Below are 27711 nucleotides of genomic sequence, written 5' to 3'. Positions count from 1 at the left end.
GTGTATGTCTCAAAATATAAATCTCATGAAACAAAACTTACCCATAATACTGATTTTTTTTTATTCTACTGTGTAAAACTCTTAAAAACATTTAACAGAAGACTTACACAAAAATGCTCATCACAACACTGTTGGAATAGCCAAACACTGGAAATTCAGATGCCCTTCATCAGGAGAAAGGATATATAAATTGTGGTATATTCATATAACGGGAAACCATAAAAAGGAAAAACAAATGAAGCCCTACTATAAACCCTCAGGATCATCCTTGGTTCTCAAAGCATGGTCCCGAGACCAACAGCATTAGCATCACCTACAAGTTTGTTAACCAAGCAAACTCTCCTCCCCAGACCTACTGAACTAGAAACTAAGGTGGGGAGGGCAGCAAGTCAGGTTTTAGAAGTCCTGGGGGGGGGGGCACCTGTGTGGCTCAGTTGATTGAGTGTCTGACTGTTGATCTCGGTTCACGTCTTGATCTCAGGGACATGAGTTCAAGCCCCACCCTGGGCTCCATGCTGGGCACGGATCCTACTTAAAAAAAAAAAAGAAAAAAAAGTCCTGCAGGTGAATCAAACAGACTGAAGTCTGAGAGCCACTATTACAGGTGAAGATCAGTCACACCTGGGCAAGAAAAGCTAGTCTCAGAAGAAAGAGGTTTACTGAAAAGTGAAAAACTGGCTAACCAAAATAAGTGTTAAAAGAACTACCAAAAAATATAATACAACTATTTTAAAAAGCAGAAAATGATTAATACAAGTTACTCTGTGGAAGAAAGAGGGTAAAGTATGGAGAAAGGTCACACCGAGCGCCTCTAACAATGACAGCATTTTATTTCTTCAATTAGGCAGTGGATATGAGAATTTTGGTTTGTCATTATTATCCTTGATGCATGTGTTGTAAATTATAGTTTTTTGTATGTGATACTTTCTAAAAAAATTTTTTAAAGTAGCACTGGAAAAGAGGAAAACTTGAGAACATATAAAAAATTATGAACATAAAGTAGCATAGCTCATATGAACTCATTTCTAACAAAAGGCACAGGAAAAACAGAATGCACAGCAGGTGCTGAATATTTGTAGACTATTAAATGTTTAAATGTTTACAATGATTCACATGCTTCTTCATTCTTCTGTTCCCTCAAATTTTTCCACAATGCATAATTATCCAAGAAGAAAGTTTTATATAGAGCATAACAATTCACAAAATAATTCGGTGCCCACCCTACTATCGCTCCCATCTTTAAACTGAGTCTCTTTACCAGACATGAGATCCAAATCCTGACTAAATACACAGTATAGCCTAAGGGGAAAAAATGGGTTTCAATTCCGGGCTCAAAAAGTATTTTTCTTCTCTAATTTTCAAAAACTTACTTCATGGAATTCCACTCAGTTTTGTTTGTCAGACCTCCACATAAAGGTTCCTAGTCAGTTAGAAGTGATTTTTTTTTAAACTGGAAGCAAAATAAGGTGTATGCGTGTGTTAATATTAAGACTGTACAACAAAACCTCTTACAAACCATACAGGGATTGCCCCCCAAAACTCATTTGTTTTTAATTTATTTTCTCCACCAGCAACGTGTTGCTAAAATCACAAGAGAATAAAGCGTTGCTCGTATGAATTAATTCCCATCCATCTGCAACAACAGGAACCGAAGGATCAGCTTCAGCATCCAAAGAGAGGCAATTACGCACAATGAGCAGAGGGGGTGGTTCGAGGTTGCGCTGCCAAGAAACGACATATTCCAGTGGATTCAAACCACCCTCTCCAAATTTTGGCATTCTGTGGTACAAAAATAAAACCGGAGTTCATTGGAAAGCAAAGCTTGCCACCTGCTGCCCAATGGCATAATCGTAAAAGTTCAAATCATGTCCACATTTCTCAACTGAAATCCTCTTAGGAATTGATCGGCGTGGATGGTTGCATTTTCTATATTCGTTCATTAGTTCTGAGTCTTTTTTAAAGAAAGAATATCAGCCCCAAAGTTTTTAAACCAGATGCTATTTCAAACCCTTTACATAATCAACTCTAACCAATGTGCTTAAAAAAAAAAACACCCAACTTCCAAACTATTATATATGTTGTGTATATAATAAATCGGCCAAACTGCAGTTGTATCGCTGATGGTATCCAGACCAGGGAGGAATGCCTTTGAAAGCATACCAGCACTGTCCTACATACACTTCCACAGCCTGTCATCGTTCTAGAGGATATGAAATACTAAATCCACTTTCTGATCTATGCAGACTGTAAAATGCAAACATTAATAGTTTAACTGAGGTTTCTACACACTCACATTACACAATTTGAAGTAGCAAGTCCAGCGAACCAAAAAGAAAAAACTTGCCCACATGTCACCATTGCTTTGTCAACTCTACCCATTTAAGCTTTTAAAAATCTTCATTAATATTGAGGAGCATTTCTATCGCTTAAATGTTTCTAGTATTCTTCGTTTCAATTTCCTCTAAGAAAATCTGAACAGTACAACCATTTTTAGCCTCTTTTTTTTTCCTTAAGAACCAAACCTTCAAGTTTGGTCTCATTTTCTGACTCTGCAGACCTGCGTATCCATGCCATCATGCCCGTCGAAAAGAAACTCAAAACGCTCGTAGGAAAAAGTGAGACTCTGAATTTGGGGGGGAAATACCATCTGAGAGGAAGATATCCTGAAAAGCCATCACAGGCTGAATCAGGAGAGAGAAGGTCTAAGGGCTGTTCCATGTGCTCTTCTTTCGCCCAGGAACCTGGGCAGGTGTGCAATTCTCAGGAGCTTTATGGCAAGCAGCCTCGTCACACCACAGTGAGAACTTCTGACTTGATTCCTTGTGAAATAAAGCCTTTTCAATCAAGGCTCCGGCCAGCAGGAACGTGTCCATATGCAAAATAGCACCAACGCTCGTTGACGTTTCTCAGTTGTCTGGGAACTACTATGAAGCAGACAATAAAAAATAATTCATTGTCAAGACAGATGGCACCATAATGTCGCACGAGTTCCTAGGGTGTGTTTTCTTCCTAAACACTAGAGGCAGTGTCTCCATAAAAAAGGAAGCCTGCCCAGCTGCAGCCAGTTAAGTTTCAGATACTGCTGCTTCTGCGAAATATCTCACACACACACACACACACTCTCACTCTCTCTCTACCCTCTTTTCCTATGGCTGGCCTACCCCTTTCTTCAAAAACTCGACAGGAGCTATGAATTCACGCACTATAATTGCTGAGTGTTTCTGATCAGGCAAAAATCTCTTTCCCAGCTCTCATTTAATCGCCCACAACTGAAGTGGTCTGAGATCATAAGGTGTGTTAGGGTTTGGCTCGATCTTCCTGAGTACTATGTCTACAAGTCAGAAATGGTGCCTGGTGTGATGATACGGCGAGCTACTCTTTTGATTAATTAATTTCAGGCCCGTTGATGCCAGAACTAGACTTTGATGGAACAGGTCAAGTATCTGCCAGTGAAGGGATTAACACTACAAAGGCTTTGTCCTATAAAAATACAGCTCTCCACTAAAAACACCAAAGTAATTACTCATTCTAGAAATAGAAAAGGAAGAAAGAAACCACAGGTATGGGTTATTTGCTGAAATTGAAGAATATTTACTTGAGCCCTAGCACAGTTCCTGGCCCACAGTAAGTACTCAATAAATATATGTGAAATTAGAGGTCCCAAATCATTTCTTTTGGTTTCTTGCCAAAGACTTTCTAGTAAAGCTTGATCAAAACTCCTTATGGGTTTTTTTCCCCAAGTTTTTATTTAAATTCTAGTTAACATACAGTGTAATATTAGTTTCAGGTGTAGAACTTAGTGATTCATCACTTACATACTAGTGCTCATCACAAGTGCCCGCCTTCATCCCCATTACCCATTTAGCTCATCCCCCACCTGCCTCCCCAACAGCAACCCTCAGTGTGTTCTCTATAGTTAAGAATCTGTTTCTTGACACATGAAAAAATGTTCAACATTACTAGCCATCAGGGAAATACAAATCAAAACCATAATGAGATACCACCTTACACCAGTTAGAATGGCAAAAATGAACAAGACTGTAAACAAAAAGTGTTGGTGAGGATGGGGAGAAAGGGGAACCCTCTTACACTGTTGGTGGGAATGCAAGCTGGTGCAGCCACTCTGGAAAACAGTATGGAGGTTCCTCAAGACATTAAAAATAGAGCTACCCTACAACCCAGCAACTGCACTACTAGGTATTTACCCCAAAGATACAGATGTAGTGAAAAGAAGGGGCACATGCACCCCAATGTTCATAGCAGCAATGCCCACAACAGCCAAACTGTGGAAGGAGCTGAGATGCCCTTCAACAGACAAATGGATAAAGAAGATGTGGTCCATATATACAGTGGAATATTACTCAGCCATCAGAAAGGATGAATACCCACCATTTGCATCGACATGGATGGAACTGAGGGGATTATGCTAAGTGAAATAAGTCAAGCAAAGAGAGACAATTATCATATGTTTTCACTCATATGTGGAACATAAGGAATAGCACAGAGGCCCACAGGGGAAGGGAGGAAAAACTGAATGGGAAGAAATCAGAGAGGGAGACAAACCATGAGAGACTCTGGACTCCGGGAACCAAACGGGTTTACAGAAGGGAGGGGGTGGGGGGATGGGGTAACTGGGTGATGGGTATTAATGAGAACACGTGTGGTGATGAGCACTGGGTGTCATACACAACTAATGAATTGTTGAACACTACAACAAAAACTAATGATGTACCGTATGCTGGCTAATTGAACATAATAAAAAAAAAATCAAAAAAAAAAGTCTGTTTCTTGGTTTACCTGTAAAAGAGGTTCATTTGTTTTATTTCTTAAATTTCACATTTGAGTGAAATCATATGGTATTTGTGTTTCTCTAACTTACTTTACTTAGCATAATACTCTCTAGCTCCATCCACGTCATTGCAAATGGCAAGATTTCATTCTTTTTGATGGCCAAGTAATATTCCAGTGTGAATGAACATCCTAAATTAATCTGAATATAAAGGTGATAAATACAAGTTGTTTTTTTTTTTCTTTTTAAGAGAAGCACAGTATTTCTTCACTGGCTTTGGGAAATATTTCTGATTTTGTGAAAGACCATACTAGCATTATTATCAAGTAGCCTGGGGCTGGACTGATTACTTCCCAGAGCAAATTAAAAACTTTCCTAGCAACCCGTAGGTCTCAACAGCTAAGTTAAAAAACAAACATATGTGAGGTCTGAAACAAAACTGATGATTTAACATTACACAATAATGAAATTTGTTTCAGATTTCAATTACTGTTAATTCTTTTTATTACATTATTTTCAATAACAACTAATGAGAATACAATCCAACTAGAAACCAGATAATGCAATTCAACTATAAAGATATGCAGACCCGATCGTCATGTAGGTTGATTAGACACCTGTGTTTATGCCTGAGCCCAAGTATCCAAGGCTCACTTTCAGCTCAGTAATGACATCACAAACAATGTGGGAGTTCAATCACCTACTGGAGGGGGAATATCAGTGAGCTGAACACGAAAACCACAGAGCAGAGGCACAGAGATTATATTGGAAGGGGCAAAGGTAACATGCCATGGCAAAGCTGTAGGGCCAACAAAGGTAAATAAAGGTAGAAAACTGGAGTCTGATAACATCTGAAAAAGAAAAAAGAGACCTTGACTTTTCTACAGAGCATGATGAATGGTCACAAAATGCATTTTGAAGAGTGTTAGTTTGATCAACACAGAAGGAAATAGAATCTGCTTCTCATTACAGGTCCACGAACTTGAGTCCAGGGACAGAGTGGAAAAAGAAAAAAGAAAGCTTTCAAAGACAACCCCCCATCTTCCATTCCTAAAGTGGCTAAGATGACAGATTCTTTGACTTAACATATCTAGAGAGAGATAAACATTAGACTACACCTAACTCCTTAGCCTGCATCCAAAGGAAGCGTTTTCTGGACTGCTAGTCTGCATCCCTTCTTTTTTTAAAGAAAATTAGATTTCCTCTCCAGTGGTCACTGTGAGAGGGAGGTGGGCTACAAGGCCGGCTCCCTCAGGAACATTCCTCTCACCTACGCATCAATCTCCTGGGCCCTCCTCACACTGCCACAGAACCAGCCTGACCTGGCTCCCCCCAGGTAATAAATCTTCCTCTTCAGGGGCATCTCTCCATTTCTCACAGCCCCCCTCAAAGGCACTCTCCCCAACTGTCAAGGCCTTCCATAATCTGGATCTACCCACTCAATTTCACTTCCTACTGTTCTTCAATTCCCCCGAAATAGATCAATCTCCCACCTGTCCTATGGAAATCAGAGACTCATTCTGACCGTATCTTCCATCCTGTCATGTCCTGTATGTAAAGGCCAGTCTCACTTTCCAAGTCCTCCAGATTCTGGTAAGTCTTCCTTTATTCCAGTCCCTACTGATGGCTCCCTTCCTTATTCTCCACTAGAATCTGTAACAGGTACTACCTAATAAGTCAGTCAATAAGATATTACCCCACATTATTAACTATCTTTCTAAGCATGTTAGCCTGATCCTCCAACTGGAATGTCTTGGCATATGGTTGGCACTATTTGTTGACAGACTAAATTAAAAATTATAGAAAATTGATTTTTGTATTGCAGAGGTGGGGAGAACAGAGCTTCTATATTCATTATGGTGAACCTAGGATAAGGCAACTGGGTTAGAAATACATTAGGAACGGGCACCTGGGTGGCTCAGTTGGTTAAGCGACTGCCTTTGGCTCAGGTCACGATCCTGGAGTCGCAGGATCGAGCCCTGCATCGGGCTCCCTGCTCAGCGGGGAGCCTGCTTCTCCCTCTGCCCACCCCTCCCCCTGCTTGTGCACTCTCTCTGTCAAATAAATAAAATCTTAAAAAAAAAAAAAAGAAATACACTAAGAACTATTCAAGCTTAGACAATTAAGATGGTTCAATGGTACCTGAAGATTTATATTTGGGTCAACCACCAAGCCTCTCATAGGACTGAAGAATTTTGAAATATATTACCCGAGTCATTGATTGTATTCCTGTCCTCCCAGGTGAGTGGGAATTTTCAAAAATTCAACTTAAGAAGTTTCTTCCAAATTAGGGGATAAAAAATTCAGTAGATACTAATAACATTCTCTGCATACAAGGGCCCCTCCCCACTTTGAGAGTTCTTGAAATGTTTCACAAAATGGGGGGCGTCTGGATGGCTTAATCAGTTAGGCATCCATCTTCGGCTCAGGGATTGAGCCCTGCTTCTGCTTCTGGCTCCCTGCTCAGCAGGGAGTCTGCTTCTCCCTCTGCCCCTCCCCCCACTCATGCTCACTCACACTCTAATAAAATCTTTAAAAAAAATGTTTCACAAAGAGATCTTTAATATGAAAAAAGCTCTTACCAATAAAAAAAGAAATTATAGACATTACATAGAAATTCTATGTAAATAGAAATTTATATGGGATAAAGAATGTTAATAGATTATTCATATAAAAATACAAAGGGCTAATAAACATTTGGAAACTGTTCAACCTCAATAAAAAAATAAGAAAAGCAAACTGAATTTTTTTAATAATGTTTTATTTATTTATTCATGAGAGTCAGAGAGAGAGAGAGGCAGAGGCAGAGGGAGAAGCAGGCTCCCCGCCTAGCAGGGAGCCCAATGCGGGATTCGATCCCAGGACCCTGGGATCATGACCCGAGCCGAAGGCAGATGCCCAACCATCTGAGTCACCCAGGTGCCCGAAAAGCAAACTGAATTTTATCTGTGAGTAATGTGATAAAATCACACTCCATAGGAATATTCAAAACCACTAATTCATTTGATTTATCAATGTCTTATTTGACAGTGACCACATGTACTCTGTTCAAATTATCAAGGATCTGAAATGATCTAATACAACCTATTTATTTTCAAATAAAAATCACTATTTAAATTAATACAAAGCAACGCGGCAACAAAGAAATTAAATCAAGGAGATTGCAAAGTGTTTCAACCTTACGTATATTTCTAAGACACTAAATTCTCCAGCTATTTACATTCACAAGTCACCTTTCAAGACATGCAAGCAATTATATTGTGAAATGCTTGCCTCATTCGTAGAAATGGGTTTTTTAGGAATTCTTTTTTTCTCCTTCAAAATATCTTCATTAAGCCAGGAGATAAAGAAGAGCTACAGCAATAGAAGAGGAACAGAAAGAGAAGAGTTTTGTGGAGGGCCTAGAAGGTGCATGGTTGTTGTACTCCCTGAGTGAGGTAGGGGAAACAGAAAGCATTTCCTTTCAAATTCCTTTTCTCAGAGTGAAGTGTATCCTAATAATCTCAAAATGTCTATGTCGTCTTCCTGTTGGAGTTAAGAACATCCTTCCTAGAAATATAATTAAGAAGGATTAGCTGCTGCATAAAGAGGCTTTGAACAAATTAAGGAAGAATGATGTCTCACTTTAGACTCTGTCCATCAAATCTCCAAATACCAGCACTTGGCAAAACACCAACATCCAGCAAAGAATAAAGGCAGTGCACTTCACAAGCAATAAAAGTGATGCCTATGTCAAGAAAGCCCTAAGATGAGGGGCACCTGGGTGGGTCAGTTGGTTAAGCATCTGACTCTTGATTTCAGCTCAGGTCATGATCCCAGGGTCAAGGGATCATGCCCCACATGGGACTCCCTGAGCCTGCTCAGCGCGGAGTCCACTTGTCCCTCTCCCTCTGCTCCTCCCCCTGCTCGTGCTCAATCTCTAATGTGAATAAATAAAATCTTAAAAAAAAAAAAAAAAAGCCGTAAGATGAGAATTTTTAAAAAGTAAGTTCTGTATCTGTGGCAGACAGTCCAATTACTTTTTAAGGATTTGAAAACAGCTTCTACATTGGTAACTTAGAATAAAGAAGTAACTGTCACATTTTCTCCTTGAGACAGGACACATTTTGGTAAGTGAACCTTGATCGTTTTGAAAATAAACAACTTTTTGTCAAACAACAGTGTTTGACTTGCAAATTCACTTAACAACTCAAATTTTTCACCACTCCTCTATCTTTTTTAGGTTTGGGGCTTCAAAAATACTGTGCAAATTTTTTTCATAATTTTGACAGCAAAGAGTCAGACAAGGGCGTATAAAAAATAGCAAGGAGAATGTAGACTAAGAAGAGGTCAGGTTCAAGTCCCAGCTCTGTTACTACCCACCCATGTGACTCTGGGCAAGACATTCATCCTTTTAAGTTATAAAATTTTATGATCTGTGCTGGATGAAGATGTTGGAAGATGGAAAAATTATTGTACCTAATACATTCTTGTTCCATTTCCCATCACACTCAACTCTCAAAAGGGACAAAAAACCAGGATTAATTCTTTTCAAAGACACTGATATCGATAAAATATTTCTTTGCATTTCGGTGAGAGCTAACTCCATGAATCATGTAACTCTGGAACCATATGAAGTCTAAGTGAAAAATGATTTCACTATAAGTGAAAAATAGCTCTAAATAAAAATAATTAAAGTTTGCCTGTCCCTCCCTGTTTGCTTTTGAGAACTGAGCCCAATCTTCCATCAAGGTACAAATCAATTAATATTTCATTAAATATTCATGAGGACTAGGAAATTCAAGCTCATAAAACGGATTTTCTGTGTCCATTTCAGACTGGCTGCCTGAGCTCAGTGGTCACTTTTCGGCTTGCTAACGTGCCTCTCAGTGGTCACTGGCGTTCAAGGAAGTGCAAGGAGCAAGAAGACCTGACGTTGCAAAGGTCAAGAGGAGAAGATCCAGAGAACTAAACAGAGTCTGACCAAAGAAAAATCCTTGTAACGGTCAGAGATACACAGCAAGTGGGTCCTAGCGTCACCTAGAAGCACCACCATAAGGATGCGAAGTCAGGGCCAAACTGCTGCCCCAGAATGGGGTGGGGGATGACAGAGTCAAATTTTGCCTCCTCTCATCAGCGACTCATTAGACTGGGTTCTTCGGATTACTTTGAGGAAACTGAGGCAGCTTAGCCAATGGGTCACTATTTGCATTCCTGCATGGTCGGACCTCTGGATTCAGAGCAGGGGTAGTATCACCTACATGTATCCATTCACCGAGGAAGCATCATGCCAAGAAGAGTAAATCACACAAATTGAAATGAATGCTATGAAGGGAGGGGATGGGGAAATGGTGTCACGGGAGCATCTCTGAGGGAATAACAGAGGTCTCAGGGAATGCTTCCCTGAGAAAACGGAAATCAGTAACAAGAGCAGGTGTTAGCAGGGAAGAGGAGCACGGGTGAGGGAAGGCGCAGACTGCAGACAGACAAAGGGTCAGGAAGGCGCTGGACAGAGTTAAGGAGCTGCCTGGGACATGGTGACAGGCTGGTGCCTGCGCATTACGACAACCAGGGGATAGGGTACAAGGTGAGACCAGGGAGTCTGATGTCCCGGGAGGGGAGAACTCATCTTTATCCTCAGAGCACTGAGAAGCCACTGACGGCTCTTATGTAGAGCAGGGCAAGACAAGACTTATATTTTGAAAAGATCCCTCCAGTTGTGGACCAGACTTCATACTTGATAAAATCCCACCTAACCCTAGTGGGTATAGGAACATTCTCCAATCCACGATTTAATTTCATCCAGTCTTCCCAGTTCCTCCTGCTATCCTGCATAAACACACAAACATCTTGTCCAGAAATAGCAGTCCTGAAAAATGAGAGTCATTTTTTCCTGGATTAGTGAAATCTGGGGTTTCTTTTCTCCACAATGTTTAAGGAGACACTCTTTCCACTTAGAAGTTCCTGCCTCTGGGACCATAGGATCAGCTCTTTCTGCTAGGTCATCTCTAACACATTCAAGGAACAGATAAAAAGGTCAAAAATATACTTCACCTTGAGAACCACAGTGAAAACATACTAACTAAGCATGTTTACCACAAAAATTAACTTGGTTTTTTATTTCCTGTTTATGCTTATTATAATGTGAGTTGTACTCATCACCTCCCTCACATAGGACTTACATCTTACAGGTTTTTTATTCTGATCCCAGGCAACGCTGGGGCAGAGAATAGCTATAAAAGTTTAGTCTTAAAATATAGTCTACACATTGCTTGAACATAAACAAACTGTTAAGCCAAGGAAAACAAGGAAAGAGGATTTAGTGCAACGCTAGGGGCACATTGGAAGGATTCATGGGCAGTATCTATGGAATGCCAGACCTATCCAAATGTAAAGAAGAATTTTTACTGTAATCTACACAACACCCAAAGTCAGGTTCGAAAAAGTATTCTCCGGTTTGGGATCAGCCATGCAGGCCAGGGCTAAAGCTCATGGGTCCCATGTGTCCACCATGTTGCATTCTGTCCCAGCTGCTTATCAGTGGATCCGTGTGTGCTTCCACCCCAATTCCTTCATCAGTTTGCAGCAAGTCCTTGAACAACTAATTCATTTCCAGTGCACAAATTTATTTCAACACAGAATAATCATATAGGAAATACATTATCAGGCTTAAGGGCCCCCATTGAATTATGGAAGGAAGGGGCATTCCTAGTCCTTTCCCCACTCCTCTCCATGTCTGCCCATCCCTTCCTAAACTTCCCCCAAGATGGCTGCAATCAGAGCCCGCAACCCACTTGTCTAGTGCTTGGGGCTGTTGTTTGTCAAAAAGTAGTTGTTTATGAGTGGTGTTGACTCTTCAATCCCAAGCTTCACGAGACTAAGGGCTTAAGGGCCCCTCCTGCTGCCTGGACAGCTCTAGGATTTTGGTTTTCCCCTCTTCCAGCCACCACAAGTGCCTGAGGGTGCTGGTCCCAAGACTTCAGAGAACAGTGGCGGCCACATTTAGGCCTTAAATCTATGTGAAGTGCTTAAATCTAACTTTTATCAGAGTCATAAGGTCTGGCTATGCTATTAATTGAGGGTGATTTGATGATTATTTACTATCCCTTATGATTATGGCTCACTCTTGAGTATCAGGGAAGATCACAAAAACAAGACTGGGTCCTTGAGAAAATACTCTGGAAATCAGAATAATGGCTTTAGCATTATTACCAAAATAATTTTACCAAGCCCCTCAAAGATGTCCACATCCAAAACCTGTGAATATGTTAGGGTACCTGGCAAAGGGAAATTAAAGTTGCAAATAAAATTAAGGCTGCTAATCAGCTGACCCTGAGATGGGGAAAGTTATCCTGAATTATCCAGATGAGCCCAATATAATTACAAGTGTCCTTAAAAGTGGAAGAAGGAAGAGGCAGATGAAAGAGAACTGGGACAGCATAAACACTCAGTAAATATAAGCTATCATTGTTAGTACACAACATCAAAACATCATCTTGATTTCTAGCAATGAAACTGGAGAGCAAACTCTATTCCAGCACTTGCGCTTTTTAATTACACACTTTGAGTTTCCAATTCCTTATGTACCTTTCATCAGAACTTAAACCCAGTCAGCTGCTGGTTCTATCTCAAAACTACTCCTGGCCAAGCTTTCCTCGTAGGACTCGGTGGGGTGCAGACAGGGTAATGCACAAGTGCCCTCCCCTCTCCTTCCCCTGCCTCCCCCACCCCCATCCCACAGTCCACTCTTCCTGCCAAGTCCCACTCAGGAAAAAAAGATTCCCTGCTTCCAGTTCCTCAAACACCATCTCACCCACCATCTTCCCTAAGTGCTGACAAACAAAATAGTGCTGACCAACAGGTGATACTAATATGATCACACGTTATACAATGATCATGAAGTCCTTCTCAAACCTTGGCATTGCTATGTCCCGTTGGGAGTGGTTTTCTGATGAACTCACAAAGGTCTTCTTCTGGAATTCCCACACACACCTACCTCCACAGCATTATTCCTAAGAACCAAAACCTAGAAAAATTCCAAACATCCATCAGGAGCAGAATAAATAATAGGCTGTGGTATATTCACATGATGAAATAGTCTCTGGCCCTGTACATGTGAACTCCAGCCACGCACAACCATATAGATGAATCTCAGACATAACAAGGAGTGAAAAAATATGCATTATATGATTCGTTGATAGATATGCTGTTGAAAAACCGGATTTCTGGTGTTAGAAGTCCAGACAACAGCTCCCTTTGGGAAGGAGGGAGAAGGCAGATCTAGGAACAAGGAGGCTTATGTGGTGCTGGCAATTTTCTACTCTGTGATGTGTATGGTACTTACAGGAGTGTGTTATCGCTTTGGGATAATCGCTAGGCTTAATGCACTTCTGATTTGTGGACTCTATGTATGTAATCTCAATTAAACTTCAATTTTTTAAGTTTAAAATATGCATATAAAATTATAAAAGCAATCATTGATTCAAATTATGAGTTCTCACCCCACCCCTACGGTGTCATAAAATGTACACTAAAATCCTTGGATTGAGTTTCTTTTCGTCAACTGTCTGCCACTGTGCCTTTTTTTCCACATCAGAAAGTAGGATCAAGACCTTCACTGCATAGACATGTTAGGTAGACCAGATACACCAGGAATGCAAAGTACTCTGCAAAACGTTCAGGGCTTTCCAAAGGCAAACAGCATTATTCCAAGAGAAAAAGGTTAACTCCTTGCAATACAGGTAGGTATTCATGAGACAATACTCAAACAAGGATTTAGACCTTATTTTTTTTCCTCTAGAAAAAACTCAAAAAATGTATTAAACATTTATTGTAGCCCTTCTGTGTACCTATGGTAATAAAGAGATGAAAGACTGTGTAGTGAGTGTTATGATAATGGGGAGTAGAGGAAGCTACAGAAGGGAGCCCTGTGGGATGATCAGCAGAGTGGGGGGTGAGGGTCAATACTGAGCAAGGTCCCCCCCCAGGCTGAGAGATCATTTGGGGAAACTGCCCATTCAATATTGACCATTTTCTTGACTTCTTTCATAAGTTCAGGTAAGATCCCAATCTCAATAATTATGCTACAAAACGCTTAAAACTTCTCCCCAAAGTTTTAACTGTTGGTGTAGTTTTATAATGAAGGTTCCCCCCCCTTTCAGGGTAGTATGAGAAAGTCCAAATAAAGGGAATGAGCTTACATTTCATTGTTGTTGTTGTTGCTGTTAATTAGGAGGAAGTACTGGAAAGAACATTACACTAAGCCCCCCACCCTTGTAGATATCACAGCATATCATTTTTGGGTTTTGGTTGTTTTTTGTTTTTTTTTTAAGATTCACAACCATGGTGCCAGGAAGGTAAGAACGGGGCAGAGATAAAGGACAGTGCGGCACTGTCTTCTCCACAGCCCAGACATCACTCAGCGCTGCCTCCCATCCACTGACCCATGGTAAACGCAATGTATTCAGTTCTCAAGAACTTTGAAAGTGGAACCCATCATCTCAATGTGGATTCTAAAGGGCCTTGCCTATATTTAGAAAATATCTGGCATACTATGACCTCACTTGATAAATATAGAATGCATTTGAATTACTCCTGTCTTTTAAAAGAACATTTGCTCATTTGCTTCCTTTCTCTTCACCGCATCCCTGGGAAGAAGAGAATGAAAAAGAGGGAGAGTTAACGCCATTAGATAAATGCAGTCCCCCTCCCCTGGACTGAGACATGACAGGATTTTTCCAGGGAAACGAACCACCATCCTCTCTAACATCAGGACACCATAAGATGATGAAAATAGCCATCACCAGGGAAGAAAAAAGATGGGACACATGTGGGCTCCCTAGATAGATTTGACATCCATATCCTGAGTAAAACCAGACTTCCTTCTCAAGCTCCAAGAGAGGGAACTGGGTACAGTGTCTCCTTCAAAAGTGCTTCCTCATACCGTACAGATAACAGCTTCCATTTGGCAAAGCAGTGGTCATTTGTACCAACCCTCTCTAATGACCAAAAGACATTAGCAGCTAAAGAATGGTCCTCATGACCTCCACTTGTGGTTCCATGGTCAGTGCCTATAACATCCATCATGATTAACATGGATAAAGACAGACATTATGGGGCGCCTGGGTGGCTCAGTCGTTAAGCATCTGCCTTCGGCTCAGGTCATGATCCCAGGGTCCTGGGATCAAGCCCCACATCGGGCTCCCTGCTCGGCAGGAAGCCTGCTTCTCCCTCTCCCACTTCCCCTGCTTGTGTTCCCTCTCTCGCTGTGTCTCTCTCTGTCAAATAAATGAATAAAATCTTGAAAAAAAAAAAAAAAAAAAGACAGACATTTTACACAAGTCCAAACAGTCTCAGTGAGCAACGCTGAGGACTAACGATAAACTTTTATGGGGCACTTCAATATATATGTGAATAATTATACTGACAGGTGATGAAAAATTTCTGGAAAGCTGAACAGTTTTGAATTTTGCTCCTTTGTGGAGTCTCCCCGCCATAACTTAGAAGCATTAACACCTTTTTACATAGAGGATGAAAGATAGACGCTGGAGATGCACCTGTGACCTAACAGTGGCCATTCTTTGACAAATACGTTGACAGCTCCATACAGAGAACATCTACAGGATACAATCCTAGAGTAACCTGAAGTGTTAATATGGAATTTTCTAAGGACTTCCGTATTATAAAGTCAAGAAGGAGTTCAAAGAATCGGAAGTGGCTGTCAAAATTTGCATACAGGATGAGGAGGCAACATTTGGTCTTTTTTTAGCTCACGGAGTAGCTGTGATGTGGGCCAGCCAAAACTGGGAAAAGGAACACCATAATAATGAACAACTTCCATGAAAAGCATGAATGAAACTACCATCTACAGCAGTGACTACCACCAGGATGCCCTGGCCAGGGTCTTTCCAAACCAATACCTGACCAAGTGTCCAGACATGAACCACTGATACCCACTTGCTTTTAGTCCCTGACAGGGAAGAGAGAATGATCCCGCCTATTCATCCATAAAGCTCTGTCAGAGACCATCCATTCACCAAGTATCAACCACTTCAAAGACCTTGGAGATCCATGATATTACCAAAAAAACTTTCAAAAACAGCAGGATGAGAAGACCTCCACATCCCCCCTTCCTCCCACAGTCCCAAGCTTGGATCATACCTAATCCTCTTTACCTTTGCCTCCCACATTTCATGACATGCCAAGGTTTTTCATTTATAGGCACTCCTATAGGAGTTCATGTCCTTCCTCTACACCTGTCACAGAACCATCCTCCAGTGACCTCTCAGGCTAATCCACTGCAGATACTACAGCCAGATTAATTTTCCAAGGCAGAAAAAAAAAAAATCACAGCCTTCCTCCCACTTGAAATTTTCTTTTGATTTGTTCTATTGTTGTTGTTACTCTTCATTACAGAAAACATCAAAAATAGAGTTCTGTGAGAAACCTCATGGACCCATCATCCAGCTTCAGTAATTATCTCCTCATGGCCAATCGTGTTACCTCTACACCTCAACCCACTGAATAATTTCAATCAAAGCTCAGACAGCATATGACTTCATCTGCAAATACTTTAATATCATTCTCCTTACACAACTCTAACATCTTCATCACAGACCCTCAAATCAACAATCATTCTTTTCAAAATATCATTAAATTTCCAATCAATGTCATCATTTTCATGATTTACCTATACATCATCATCTTTTTCTTTTATTTACAATTTTTTTTGAATCAGGATGGACATAGTCCAAACATTGTGATTAGTTAGCATGTTTCTTAAGCCTCTTTTAAACTATAGTTTCCCTCTGTATTCCTTTCTTTTTTTCTATTTTGCTTTGTTGTATCTTTTTAGAATTGTTTTGTTAAAATTTTAAGTGTTAAACTTGGTTTTTTAAACCCATCCTTAAAAGCTTTTATTACCACTAGTCTGCATCTATATCAAGTTCCAATCAAATCATATCCTAAATGTAGTCTTTTTTTTTAAATACATCCAAAAATTCTTTGATAATTTGTCCCTTCAAGCAGAGCAGCTTAATTTCACTCCTTTGAGGATGCACTCGACTTAGGGACTCACTTCTAATGAGTAGAATGTAGTGGAAGTGAAGGTGTGTATTTTCAAGACTGAAGACCACAAAGGCTCTGTGGCTTTCTCCTTGCTCTCTCCAGTGGGGGGATCACTGGCCTTGGAGGAAGCCAGTGGCCATGCTTTGAGGACTCTCAGGCAGTTCTGCAGAGAGCTCCACGTTGAGAGGAAGTGAAGCCTCCTGCTAACTAACAGCCATGGGAGTGAGTGAACGCCAGCCCCGGTCGAGTCGCCCCTGCAGACTGCAACCTCATGACAGACACTGAGCCACAACCCCCAGCTAAGCACCTCCTGGGTTCCTTGCCTACAGAGACTGTCAGACAATAAATGTTTATTGTTTGAGGCTGCAGAGTTTTGGGGTGATCTGCTACACAGCAGTGGGTAACTAATACATCATGATTTCTGACGTCACATCGTTGCCATTCCTGGAAATGCCCTTCTTATCCAGTTCTTTGTGTCCAAATTTCACCATTTTTTCAAGCTCACCTTCTCTAGAGCCATCCCCTGGACCCCCACTTTCCCAACACTCCAAAATCTGGAAACAATTGCTCCTTCCTTTGATTTCCTAAAGAACTCGGTATCTGGTCCTAAATCAAGCTGTCTAAAACCAATCTGGCCAAAGGTAAAACCAATTCATCTACGGCTCACCTACGTAAAACGTGTAGTTTTAACATTACACAGTTTTACTAAAGTCACTGTTCCTGCAAACATGCCACGCACACACCCGTCTTCAGGGTTCATGCTCTCACTTCCTTCAGGCCTTTGCTTAAATGTCACCTTCTCAGTTGGGTCTTCCCTGACAGCCGATTAAGACCACCAGAGCCCTCATGCCTTCCAACCCTGCACCCATACAGCACTCCTGGCCCCTCACTACAATTTTCACCACAGCAGTTATGATAATGGTTTAATTATGCCACTTTCAATTATCTCCCACTTTGCAGACCATAAGCTCCGGGAAGGCAGACATTTTGTGTATTCGTTCATTCTGTACCCTGCACCCCTATAATGGTGCATGCATGGGACACAGAATGTGTTCAATAAGAGCTTGGGTAATAAATGATCAAGACTGAAGGGCTTCGTATGCCACATGATGAGTATAACACTAAATACACATTTTGATATTTTAGCTATCTTTATGTCTACAAGCACCTTAAGGGGGCTTCATCAATCTCCTTCAGTAGATAAAAATAAAACCTTGAAACCCCCTAAAGGAGGCAATCTTAAAAGAAAAAAAAAAAGGGCGCCTGGGTGGCTCAGTCGTTAAGCATCTGCCTTCGGCTCAGGTCATGATCCCAGGGTCCTGGGATCGAGTCCCACATCGGGCTCCCTGCTCTGCGGGAAGCCTGCTTCTCCCTCTCCCACTCCCTCTGCTTGTGTTCCCTCTCTCGCTGTGTCTCTCTCTGTCAAATAAATAAATAAAATCTTTAAAAAAAAAAAAAATTAAAAAAAAAAAAAGAAAAAAAAGATAGCTGAAGAATTGTTAAATCTCCCAAAAGTAGCCAAAAATGGTCCTATCATCTGTGTTCTTTGGCGGTTTGATTAAATAGGGTTTCAGGTGATTAGGTCATTACCTAAAATCATCTGTGGGCCAACTGCACCCCTGCCTTTGCGTCTCTTGCAAGTTACAGCTCATAGATCATTTCAAAACCTCCTTAAGAGCAGAAATGGATCTTGTACATCTTCGTATGATGTATTAACATATAAAAGTTTATTAAGAAATTGTCAGAATTAGGGCAACTGGGTGCCTCAGATGGTTAAGCATCTGCCTTCAGTTCAGGTCATGATCCCCAGGTCCTGGGATAGAGCCCCACATCGGGCTCCCTGCTCAGCAGGGAGTCTGCTTCTCCCTCTCCCCTTCTGTTCTCTCTCTCTCTCTCCCAAATAAATAAATAATATTTAAAAAAATAAATAAATAAAAGGAAAGAAATTGTCAGAATTGTTAGTGTCCCAGGCTATCTCGTCTCCTTACCCAAAACCACACTGGAGGCACATCCACATACAAACGCCCTATAACAATGGCATGGTTAAAAGGGTCTTCATTCAGCAGATGAAGCCTCTGAAGCAAATGTATCTACTGACTTATTTTTCCAAAGCCGTGTTCGAGCTGAAACCTTAGCCACCTCTTTGACTCACAACATTCTTCTCTAAATTATACTGCTGCTACCAAAAAAAGAAAGAAAAAGTTCCTCCTTTATCTGACTTCTGACATATGGTTCTTACTAACAATCTATATATACACACCACAGAGGGTCAAATTGTAACAGTAGATGGTGATATTCAAGATGAATGAGATCGCTTGTAAATTACTTCACAGTTTATGTAAGTAGTAACGCAAGAAAAAAAATAATCGCAATGCACGGTAACCTGACTCTCGATTGCCAAGGCACTGTTCAGCACGGAATTGTTTTTTGTTTTTAAGATCCAGGACAATGCTGGAAGAGAGATGTCTAGCTAGGGTATCGCCAAAGCTTTGTATCATTTCAAGGACACACAATTACATTCATGTTCTGGCCCAAAAAAGCACCACTATCTTTTAGAGAAAGCGTCAGCAAATCATAAGAATTCTTACATTCTTACATTTTTTTAATGGTTGACGGGGGGAAAAAAACAAAAGAAGAATATTGGATGACACATGAAATTTATACGAAATCCAAATTTCAGTGTCCATCAATAAAGTTTTATTGGATCAGTCACACGTGTCCGTTTATGCATCATCTACGGCTGCTTTTGTGTTAAACAGCAGAGTTGAGAAGCTACAACAGAAACCATGTGTCCCACAAAGCTGAAAATATTTATGACCTGGCCCTTTACAGAAAAAGTTGCCATCCTCTACTTCAGGGCACGGATGCTGAATCTTACCTGCCTCTATTTAAAGCCTAACATGTGTTAATATTATTCACTTATTAAGTGTGTGACCTTGGCCAAATTACATAACCACTCTGTACCCTCAGTTTCCCTACCTGTAAAAGGGGGGCTAATCATTGTACCCACCTTCTGGGGTCACTGTGAGTTGTAAATTAAGAATACAGACAAAGCACTTGAAAAGAGTCCCCGACATGCAGTAAGCCGTGACCACAGATTCGCTGGAGCCACCAATCCTTCTTGTTGCAGGCTGCAGGATGTGTTCTCCAAGGGAAATGCTAGCAAAGTGGTTAGATTTCAAACTAGCCCCCCGAATCTGTTTACCATGGTAGAACTGAAGGATAAGAAGAAATGAGAGAAAAAAATGGAAGAAAAACAGAATGAAGAGCAGTGAGGAGGGAATAAGAAGAGAGAGGAAAAAGTATGAGGACCCCACTCAGCAGGGACAGTAGGTGGCCTGCTTGATGGGGAAGTATAAATTAGGGTAATTTCATCTATACTAGCAGATTAAATAACTTCTGTAGGCTGCCTAGGTACTAATCACCATGTGGAAGCTGTCTCTGGGGGGGGAAGTATTCCAAACTCCCAGCAAGTGACTTACAAATGAACCGCTGGGTCAAGCCCATTTTCAAGTGGAGAACTTCCTGTATTTTACATTCCTAGACAAATGACAAGTAAGAGATGCAGTACCTTCTACATCTTGTTATACATGTCGAGTAGCTAATTAAAAGGAAGCAACGTACGTAAGGACGCTGGGCGGCGAGGAGGTGCTCCTCGGGCCACTCAGAGGAGGGCAGGGATAAGCAGTCTTATCCAGGAGTCCTCATTGTGTTCAGAATGGCACTTACTTCCAAACAGTAAGAAAAAACCACGTTCCCATAAATAGAACACAGGCTCATTCACCAAAAATGGACCTGGGTGGCAACTGGGAGGAAAACATGGTGTTAATAGAAGAGACACTTAACCTGCTACCGAGGTTGAGAAATGCTCTTTCCCAGGGCTTCCACTCACTTGAATACCTTCTCTGTGCAGAGCGGAGTTCCTGCCATTTCCATGTATCTTCGCAAACTTCCCTCACTGTTTCCCTTCAATTATTTTAAAACTCTAGACACTTCCCCCCACCCCTAAAAAAGAGGAATTTTTTAACTCACAATTGCACCACAAACAACTATCTTTCTTATTCCTGTCCCACCTTGATTCCCCTAGTCCTCTCTAATGCTTTGGTTTACATTTATGGTCAATCTTCCCTGCAGAGGCTAAACACACATACCAAATACGTTTAAGAGACTTGATGTGTAAGCATAACATGTAAAACCTTAAGGAAAGAAAAGACATCATTATCCAAGTGATTTTAGCAAATTGTGCAGGAAAAGCAGAGTGATTGAAAGCAGGGCATGCAGGGCATCCAGGACAATAATTAAGGTGCTCCTGAGTGGAGGCAAATTGAAAACACTCACTGAGAATGAATCTGCTGGGAGAGTCCTACTGAAGGCTTCGGCTTGAGGGTCAAGGTCATCTGGGCCATGGGGCTGACTCGTGGTAGACTGTCTGCCTTCTTCAATGAAGTGTGTTTTGCTGCTTGCTCAGGAGGGACCCAGGAGGAAGCAGCCCCAGGACTCTGCCCTCCAAAGCCTGGTGACGAGGTGTCCTGGGCAACTGTGGTCTCACAGGCCTTGCCCTTGGTCCCCGGTTTACACACACAGAGTTGAGGCCGGAGACACATCCCTCCATTCTGGCACGGTGGAACACAGCTTGCTGCAGAAAGACAACAGAAGATATGACTTTGAAGAAAAGCATTATAAACATCACAAATTCTTCCAAAGCCTTCACATTAGCACCAGGATTTTCCCCCAAAAAATAAAACTGTATTTAAAAACACGATGGAGGGGCACCTGGGTGGCTTGGTCAATTAAGCATCCAACTCTTGGTTTTGGCTCAGGTCATGATCTCAGGGCCGGGAGCTCAAGCCCCGTGTGGAGCCTGCTTAAAGTTCTCTCTCTCTCTCTCCCTCTGCCCCTCCTCAACCACCACTCACACTGTCTCTAAAAAATAATTTTAAAAAAACATGATGGAAAAGACGATGATGATAGCTAATATTTATTAATGGCTTCTTATGTGCCAGGCACCGTTCTAATGAGGTATCAACAATTTAATCCCCCAGCAACTGCTGTAAGTCGATGTTTTATTTTCCCTATTTTACTGATGAAGAAACAGACACAGGGTTATGTAACTTGCCAAAGGTCACACGATTATGAGTAAATAGAAGAGCTGGGAACTGAATCCAAGTGAACTGGCTGCAACATCATCATTCTGAACCACTTTATTAGAATGCCTCTCAGAAATGCATCAGAAACAAAGGAAAAGCTTAAGAAAATGCTTTGCCCTTCTTTTTTAAGCTGTGCTCTGTAGCTCAAGTTTAAATTTTAGATATCCAAACAAGACTCGGCAAAAAAAGCCCAAGTCCCATCTCAAACTCCAAAAAGTGCAACAGTCTTCATCTGGCATAAGCTTTTTGAGCTTGGAGTGACTGTTTGAGAAATGGAATCCAACCCACTTTTTTGTTTTTAAGGACAGAAGGATGCCCCGATTGAGAAGCATCCAACATACACTTTTATACTTTTGTTTTTAAAAGCCAGTGCCCCGTATACCATTCCTCATGTTACAATGAAAGGCAACCAAAAAGAAATGAGCTCTTTATCTCCTTTTTGATATGATGCATATACTCTGAATCACCAGAACTGCAGTTAGAGTTTTCAAGTTGGCAGACCTATGGGCCATGGGTAAGGTAAGTGGATTTCATCATAGGCAAGGTACTAGAGGAGTTTAGAGGTGACTGACTTAAATTTAATTAGGTTGATGTTATAGTCCAACGGACAGGATTCCTTCAGTTTCTTCTTTGTTTGTCCAAATGCATTGATTTATGCCAACTGATTTTGTTATCAGTCCACTTTTGACTTCAACTCTTGGTCCTCGGGCAGATCACACTACTGCATCTCCCACAAAATTCAATGTCAGATTCAGTCCACAAATATTTACAAAATAGATGAGGGATATGAACCAGAGCAGGCTCAGTTATGGACGAGCCAAATGACCAAGACTAAAAGCTCTTTGACCTCCTGTTCTTCTATAAAAGAGAAAACATACTTTTCCCATCTTCCTACAATATGATTCCTATTAGTTATAGCAAATAATGATAAGAAATGACCATCAAGTGCCAGAATACTGGGCTGACAACTTTTCCAAAAGTGGGAAAGGATTCTTAAAAAGCAAAGAAAAATGCAGCCAACTCCCTTGGTGACCTTGGGGTAAGTTATTTAACCTTGGCCTCTGCACCTGTACATGTTTGGGGGCAAGAGGAGGGCAGTAACCGCTTTTTCTAAAATGGTCCCCAAGAGCTCTTACCAAATTAGGCTTCTAGAATTCAAAGCCCAAAACTATGCAGTTCCAGGGTTCAGGATTCTAATTTATCAGCATTTTCTTGGCCAACTGATGATCACTGGGTCCCTACCAGGCCACGGTTATTTATGGAATGTCACAGGAATGGAAATGGGCTCCACCCAGCGAGAACAGAAGTGGCCACAAGGGAGAACAGGACTGGGCTTTCAAAGCTGAGCCTGTGCCAGAGATCACCCCGCAGGCACTTTCATGTATACATTCTCTTCATGCTTTCAATTAGAAACATGTTTCATTTAAACATCTGAGAATGATTTCCGCTTCTCCTCCCTCCCAAGGTGTACTGCAAACGTCCCCTAATCTACCAGGAAGGCTGCACAGAGCAGCTTACAAAAGTTGGTACCTAGATAGGGGCCAATCATGAAATCTTCCAAAACACCACTGAGAACATACAACAAGAACCTACCTTTAGGAGAACATAGATGGATCGGAAGTGTAAAAGGGTAGAGATTTTTTTAACTCTTCGTATTTGGTAGAGTGTGGGAGGCAGGGAAAGAATTTTAAACAAACTTACAAAAATTTTTTTACTGTAAGAGAAAGAATATGTTATATAGTAGTATGACTGGATACACTACGACCCTTTTGCAGTAAATGTTGAAAGAAGAGTAAGGAGAATGACTAGACAGTGGTCTCGTCCACCTACCCCAGGAAGGCTGGCAGCAGCTCCCTGGAACACACAGATGTGGGGGGAGGGGAGGCTGGCTTGACCTGGGGCAGGGGGTGGGGGGAGGAGGTGAGTGGGTTACAGTCCCTAATTGCCAAGATAAGCCCCTCACCTTGCATGAAAAGAAAAGCAAAACTCATGTCCTGCAACCACATTTTGTCAGGCCATTTTTCCTTGGAAATTGGGACCTCACGCAGTCGTGGTTCTCGCTTCCCAAAGCGTGGTGCCTGGACCAGTGGCAGCATCACGTGGAAGCACTTTAGAAATGCACGTTCTCGGGCCGTCCGAGGCCTGCTAAATCTGGAACTGCAGTCCAGCAGTTTGACCGCCCTCTAGATGAGTCAGATGCATCCTCAAGTTTGAAAACCACGGACATACAGTGTTTGGAAACTGGCACTCTTCCAGCAGCATGTTTTTGAGGATTTTTTTTCCTAATTCCACTATCATTAACATACAGTGTTATATTAGCTTCAGGTGTACAATACAGCGATTCAACAATTCCATACATTAGGATTTATATTTTTATAATGGCAAATTTGGTGTTTTCACACTACAGTTGCATTTATTTTCTTGAATTCTTGCTGTGATAAATGTGTTTGTTTTATGTTGTTGCCCTTTTATTTTTAATGCAAAAAAAATTTAAAAACTTTCCATGTGACCAAATTCCCAAGATGATTATGGGTCCCTTCCAAAAGTCTATTTATCACCATCTACTTCCGAAGTAAAAATTTGTAGGCACTTATGAGAAAACAGTTATTCTAACCAAGGCACTGAAGTATGTGGAATATTATAAATAAATGTTACAGAAGCACTTTAAAAATACTTTTCCACCAGTTGATTCTGCATTTGCCCAGCCAGAAGTGGCTCAACACAATGAGTAAACACTACATCAAGATCTTATCAGGGGGCTGGGCCTCCGTTCTCAGGCTTTGCAGCACATTAGAATCACCTGGGGAGCTTTTAAAACTCTCAAAACCCAAGACTAACAGCAGGCTCTGAATCAGAATCTTGGGGAGGGGGGCGCTCAGACATCAGTTCTGGTTTTTGCTTTTTGTTTTTTTAAAGTCTCCAGGTGATTGCAATGTGCAGCCAAACTCGAATAAAATCCTAATCCAGACTTGCTGACAGACTGGGTTTCGTAAAATGCAGCTCTTTGGATTTTTTCTCCTTCACTCAAAAGCTTTCAGTGCATGTTAGCTGCCCATGAGATATATTTAAGACCCTCTACACCTGCCCCCAACCCCCTTTCCACCCTCATTGCCCCCGGCCCATCTCTGCAGAAGCCCACCACTCCTTGTCTCTGCACACGGTGCCCTGTCCTAAAACACAGGCCCCTCAGGCTCTTGCTCGTGTGAACTCCCTCCCGCTCTACGAAGTCCTTCCCAAATGCCCACCCGCCCCTACCACAATCTGTTCATCACCCAAACTCCCAACCCCTCTCACCATTCCTATCACAGTCCCCATGTACTGCCACACATCATTCATCAGCTCTCAACAAGTTCTCTCAATCCTCAAACTACATTATCAACTGTGAGGTCAGTTAATTGGCTCATGTAGAACTTTTCTGTAGCCTAGGACGGCAGCTTTAACTTCATCCTGGTCAACCAGCTGGTGTGAAAGCAGAGCCACTCCTTTCCCAAGGATGCTGGGATTTGAGAACATCTGTAAAGGGAATATAATCAGTAGGCTCCTAATCCGTTACATCATAACGTCTACACCTCCAGACTTCCATTTGCATGTTGCATCTTTGATCAAATCTCCAATCCTTCAAAGATGTTTTTAAACAAAAACTAGTATTAAAATATACTCTACTAATGTATAAGATCTGCAGCAGCATTTAAACAATATGCTGTTAGGGGCACCTGGGTGGCTCAATCAGTTAAGCGTCTGCCTTCAGCTCAGGTCATGATCTCAGGGTCTTGGGATCAAGTCCCATGTTGGGCTCCCTGCTCAGGAGGGAGCCTGCTTCTCCCTTTCCCTCTGCCCCTTCCCCCCCCCCACTTGTGTGCAGAGGCTCGCACTCTCTCTCAAAACCTTAAAAATAAATAAATATAAATAAACAAACAATATGATGTTAAAGAAATCATTTCAGAAGCCCAGACCCAATGTGTTCCAGAAGAACTGTGAACGGATGTGACGCTCTCAAACAAGCTGGTTGAGGACTAACAGAAAGAACATCACAATGCACTGGTAGGAGCTGTGATAAGTTACTAAGCTTCCAGTGGAAAAGCATGTTAAGGGGATTAGCCTAAGAAGTTCAGATGCAATAGATACAAAAAGGAGCTTCTGTGAGGTACGTGCACACAGAAATAGTTCGGAGATCTACAGACTGTCCCCTGAGCCTTCACCTCATCCTAAGCTGCACAGGCATAGGGCAGATCACCAGGAGGCCAGGACCTGTATGGTGCAAATTCCCAATCCTGCCCTCACCAGAGTCAGGACATTCATCAGAGTCTCCAGAATTAAACTTCTTTAAAGAGAACAGCAAGGGAGATGGATGGGGTGTGGGCTAGATGGGTGATGGGTATTAAAGAGGACACTTGATGTGATGAGCACTGAGTGTTGTATTTAAGTGATGAGTCACTGAATTATACTCCAGAAACCAATATTGCACTGTAGTTTAACTAAAATTTAAATTAAAAAAATAAATAAAGAGGATAGCAAGACCTCAATGTCAAAATCAGGCAAGAACAGTACATGAAAGAAAACTAACACACAAATCAGTTAAGAACACAGATACAAAATACTTAAATATTAGTATTTCAAAAACAGAAAAGCAAGCAGAATTCCAGAAATACAGGATGGCTTTAATGTCAGCAAATCCGTATATGGAATTCCCCATGTTAAAAAATTAAATGAGAACTTATCTCAATGAATGCAGAAAATCTTCCAATAAAATTCATCACTACTCATAATAACAAAAGAAACTGTTAGCCAACTAGGAATACAAGGGGATTTCCTTGTTCTGCTAAACAGTACCTACACCAAATCCCACAACAAACAGCATACCAAAACTACAGCAAATACTATGACGAAACTATAGAAGCATTCCTATCAAAGTTGGAAACATAGAGTCTAAATGCCTACAATAACCTCTAATAGTTGATGTTGTATTGCAGGTTCCAGCCAACAGGGCGAAAGAAGAAAAAGAAATAAAAAGTCTAAGAACTGGAAGGAAGAAACAAGTTTATCATTATTTTCAATTTAAGTAAATGTCTATGTAAATAAAAAGATTCTACAATCTATTGTAGGTGATAATGCGGAACTGGTTCAGACAGAGAAACAGATCAATACAACGTGATATAAAGCTTAGAAACAGACTAAACCATGGAGTCTTGCAATGTGATAGAGATACAACAAATCTGTAGAGAAACAATGGACTACTTAATGGTGTTGGAAAACAGACATTCATCTAAAAGAATTAAAATCTGAGCCCTGCCCACATAAGAATATACATTCTAGATCTTTAAAAACTTTAAAAGAGGGTGCCAGGTGGCTCAGTCGGTTGAGCAACTGCCTTCAGCTCAGGTCATGATCCTGGAGTGCCAGGATTGAGTCCCACATCGGGCTCCCTGCTCAGTGGGGAGTCTGTTTCTCCCTCTGACCCTGCCCCCCTCTCATGCTCTCTCTCCCTCACTGTCTCTGTCTCTCAAATAAATAAATAAAATCTTAAAAAAAACTTTTTTTTTTAAAGAAAATGTGAGAGAATCTCTTCATGATTTGGGGTAAGGAAGAATTTCTCAAATCTCAAACAGTAAGTAAAAATCAAAAAAGGATTGATGAACTTGACTACATCCAAAGAGAGAGAGAATCTTAAGCAGACTCCATGCCCAGTCCAGAGCCCGATGTGGGGCTCAATCTCACAACCCTGAGATCATG

The 27711-nt window shown here is 41.3% G+C and overlaps 1 protein-coding gene across 4 annotated transcripts in view; it reads right to left on the bottom strand.

The window, feature by feature from the left end:
* Nucleotides 1–27711, bottom strand: part of LTBP1 (latent transforming growth factor beta binding protein 1) — a 389228-nt gene that overhangs the window by 324565 nt on the left and 36952 nt on the right. For all 4 annotated transcript variants that reach the window (XM_032410265.1, XM_032410266.1, XM_032410267.1 and 1 more), the window contains one exon: nucleotides 21173–21470. In XM_032410265.1, coding sequence (XP_032266156.1) covers nucleotides 21173–21470 — 298 coding nt within the window. The remainder of the gene's footprint in view (nucleotides 1–21172; nucleotides 21471–27711) is intronic.

This window comes from Phoca vitulina, unplaced genomic scaffold (genome assembly GCF_004348235.1).
Source record: "Phoca vitulina isolate PV1807 unplaced genomic scaffold, GSC_HSeal_1.0 scaffold12, whole genome shotgun sequence".
NCBI classification, from domain to species: domain Eukaryota; kingdom Metazoa; phylum Chordata; class Mammalia; order Carnivora; family Phocidae; genus Phoca; species Phoca vitulina.
This window is presented reverse-complemented; position numbering and strand designations above follow the sequence as displayed.